Below are 3,067 nucleotides of genomic sequence, written 5' to 3'. Positions count from 1 at the left end.
TCTCTCTCTCTCTCTCTCTCTCCCTCTCTTTCTCTCTACCTTTCTATCTCGCTTTCTCTTTCTTTTTTTTCACTTTCTCTTATCACGCCAGGATTTCGGGTGACATCACGATTACATTAATGTTTGAAGAATCAAGAACAAAACATTTAGCAAAATCACCCTTGCACGTGCTTTATAATTGTCCAAGCTTTCTTTCCATTCCTCACAGTTCACATTATTTGCCAGAGAGACAATTAGCCACGTGGTCCATGCATAGAAGTAATGACGTTTTTAACATTCTCCTGGTTACCACCACCCCCCCCCTTTTTCCCCACCCGCTCAAAAAGTAAAAGATAAAAAAGCTCTCCAACTCTACCACAGACCCAAGCAGGTCTTTTCAAAAGAGTAAATATGGTGACAATCAAACATTGCCATAGCACTCTGTTACGGCTATCAAACGTGTAAGAAGCGGTTGCCCACCATGTTGGATTTCGCAGCACACATTCTCCCTTCGTATTTTTAGTTTTAGTAAAAGTTTTACTTCACTTTCAACACAATAATAATAATATGGTCATATAAATGCGGAAGGTTAGAGGTGTTTCAAGAGAGTAACAAACACAAAAAAAGAGGAGAGATTAACTTAAGACGATAGAGTTTTTGATAGGAAGGAAGAAACAAACCACACTTGAGCACCCACTAACCACCCCCTCAGGTGTTTCTGTTCTGACGTCAGTCTACCCCAACCACCAAATGAAGTCGGTCAGAGTACACCAGAGAAACAGCGATAAAATAACAGTAAAGCTCCCCTCTCTCCACACATACATGCACACAGGCACACATTTTCCCCATCCATTTTTAACTCGTTGAGGACGTGATAGACACAGAAATATTATGTGAGGCATCGCGGTGAAAAAATAAGGAGCTTGTCAAAATAATGAAGTTGAAGAGCGGGTGGTTGGCGGGTGCTCTGGGGTGGTCTGCTTCTTCTTTCCTATCAAACATCTATCGTCCTTCTCTCCCCTTCTTCTTTTTTATGTTTGTTACTCTCTTGTAACACATCTATTCTTCTGGCGTTCATATGACCTTATGCAGTTGCGAGTGCCGTAAAACCTCTACTAAAACTAAACTAAAGAAATTGAAGAAAATGGCATTATTCTGCGCGTTTGGCTTTTTTTCGAATTTTCTCTTTTGGCTCAACATCTTTTATAAATACATTTCTGTGAGGATGTTTTAGTAGAACGTTTATCAAAGGCACACATATATTTACAGCTTTCAAGGACACCCAAGCTTTGGAAGTCACCAAACGTTGGCGGCCATTTTCTCGCTAATTTTGCCTCTGACACCAGACGACTCCCACGCATCCTTTAATCGCTAGTATCTGGACTTTTATTCAACGTGGATGGCTATTTTTTTTCCTTCAAAGCAGGACAAATGAACAAAAGCAAGACAATATGATGCCAATAACACTACATGCCCAAAAATTGAAGGGCACTTGATTCCAGAGGTCGTGACAAATATTACATTTGTATGATTTACCAGTAGCAAACCATAGGTAATGTGGCACATTTCGAACTACGATACCCTGGAACGAAGGTAAACGAATGTGCATACTAAATGACTATGCGTATTGTTGCCTGCTTTTTAAAGCATCAGGCAAAGAAAACAGTTGTAACAAATCTGTACGAAAAATGAAGCAACGCTTTGAATTCGAAGCATCCCAAAAGATTTCGTCTGCGAGAGTTGTCTAGTAACCAGATTGCGCGTCTTCAAAAGGGTAAAAAGAGTTTAATTAAAAGTTTTTTGGTTGTTTTGTTTTTGTTTTAGCAGCTTTAATTTATTTACAGGTAGGTCTACATGTATTTATTTCTCTTTTTAAGAAAGACATGAGTCATTTTTGAAAGCACAAAATGTCTCGACAGTGTTTTTCTGTAGGAGGTAGGGAGGTCCGGATGGGGATTGTTGAGATATAAATACCAAGTGGGGAAAAAACTGAACTTGAAACTACAACAGTCTTACGTTTACAGTACCAGCAAATAAGAAGCAAGGGTATCAATTATGGCAAACTGTATGATCAATTAATTTTTTAAAGAAATTGTTAACACACTTTGAAGCCAAGTGAATCAGCTTTTTGTCTTTGGTGAATTAAACTATTGCTTCATTGGCCTTGAAATGTAAGGTGCACAATTTTAATGGCTGGCTGTATCTCAAAAAAATTGTATTTTTGCTTTGAGCTGAGGCAGTGTGTCGAGAATAAGATGACGGATTGAATTTTGATTTTATATAGACATTTTACGTCGTCATCGACTCAACTTGGATATTTCAGGAGGAAGGTTTAAACAAATAAATACAAAACAATAGACAAACCAACACCAAAACAATAACCAAACACACAGACATGACGAACCAAGAGACATAGCAGAGCCAAAGACAAAAAGTAAATAAACAGACACAAACGGAGAAACATGCACCTTCAAATTAAAACACAAAAAACCCCAAACAAACAGACATAAATAAATGAGACGACGTAAACAAACAAACAGGCATAAATAAATGAGAAGACGTAAACAAACAAACAGACATAAATAAATGAGAAGACGTAAACAAACAAACAAACGTAAGTGAACCCCTTCCCCCTCCCCTCTAAAAAGCAAACACAGTAAACACAGAGGCACAGACGAATTAGAAGACAAAAACAAATATTTGATAAACGATAAAGTAAAGACAAAAACAGACGAATCTAAAGACAGAATTAAACCTCAATAAACGAACGAAAAGAAAGAACAAAAAAACAACAACAACCCAAACCAACCAACAGTGTACTCACCCATGGGTACCAGATTGCAATAGGTCCCGTCGCATATACATATGACAGCACCGTTCCAGTCGTAACAACCTGTTTTGGGCAGAGGGTTGGGCATATTACCTTGACCGGTGGTACAGCCGCGGAAGACCACTGCAGAAACGGTAAAAATGGTGGTTGAGTGGTGGTGGTGGTGGTGGTGGCAGTAATGATGATGATGATGATGTTGATAATGATGATGATGATGATGATGATGATGATGATGTTGATAATGATGATGATGATGAT

At 38.5% G+C, this 3,067-nt stretch overlaps 1 protein-coding gene across 1 annotated transcript in view; it reads right to left on the bottom strand.

Annotated features, from left to right (window-relative positions):
- The window catches only part of LOC101854738, a gene marked incomplete at both ends in the record, with an annotated part of 17,307 nt that overhangs the window by 9,254 nt on the left and 4,986 nt on the right, over positions 1–3,067 (bottom strand). The window contains 1 exon segment of the mRNA XM_013086235.2: positions 2,804–2,932. Coding sequence (XP_012941689.1) covers positions 2,804–2,932 — 129 coding nt within the window.

The sequence above is a fragment of the Aplysia californica genome, unplaced genomic scaffold (assembly GCF_000002075.1).
Source record: "Aplysia californica isolate F4 #8 unplaced genomic scaffold, AplCal3.0 scaffold00445, whole genome shotgun sequence".
NCBI lineage: Eukaryota > Metazoa > Mollusca > Gastropoda > Aplysiida > Aplysiidae > Aplysia > Aplysia californica.
This window is presented reverse-complemented; position numbering and strand designations above follow the sequence as displayed.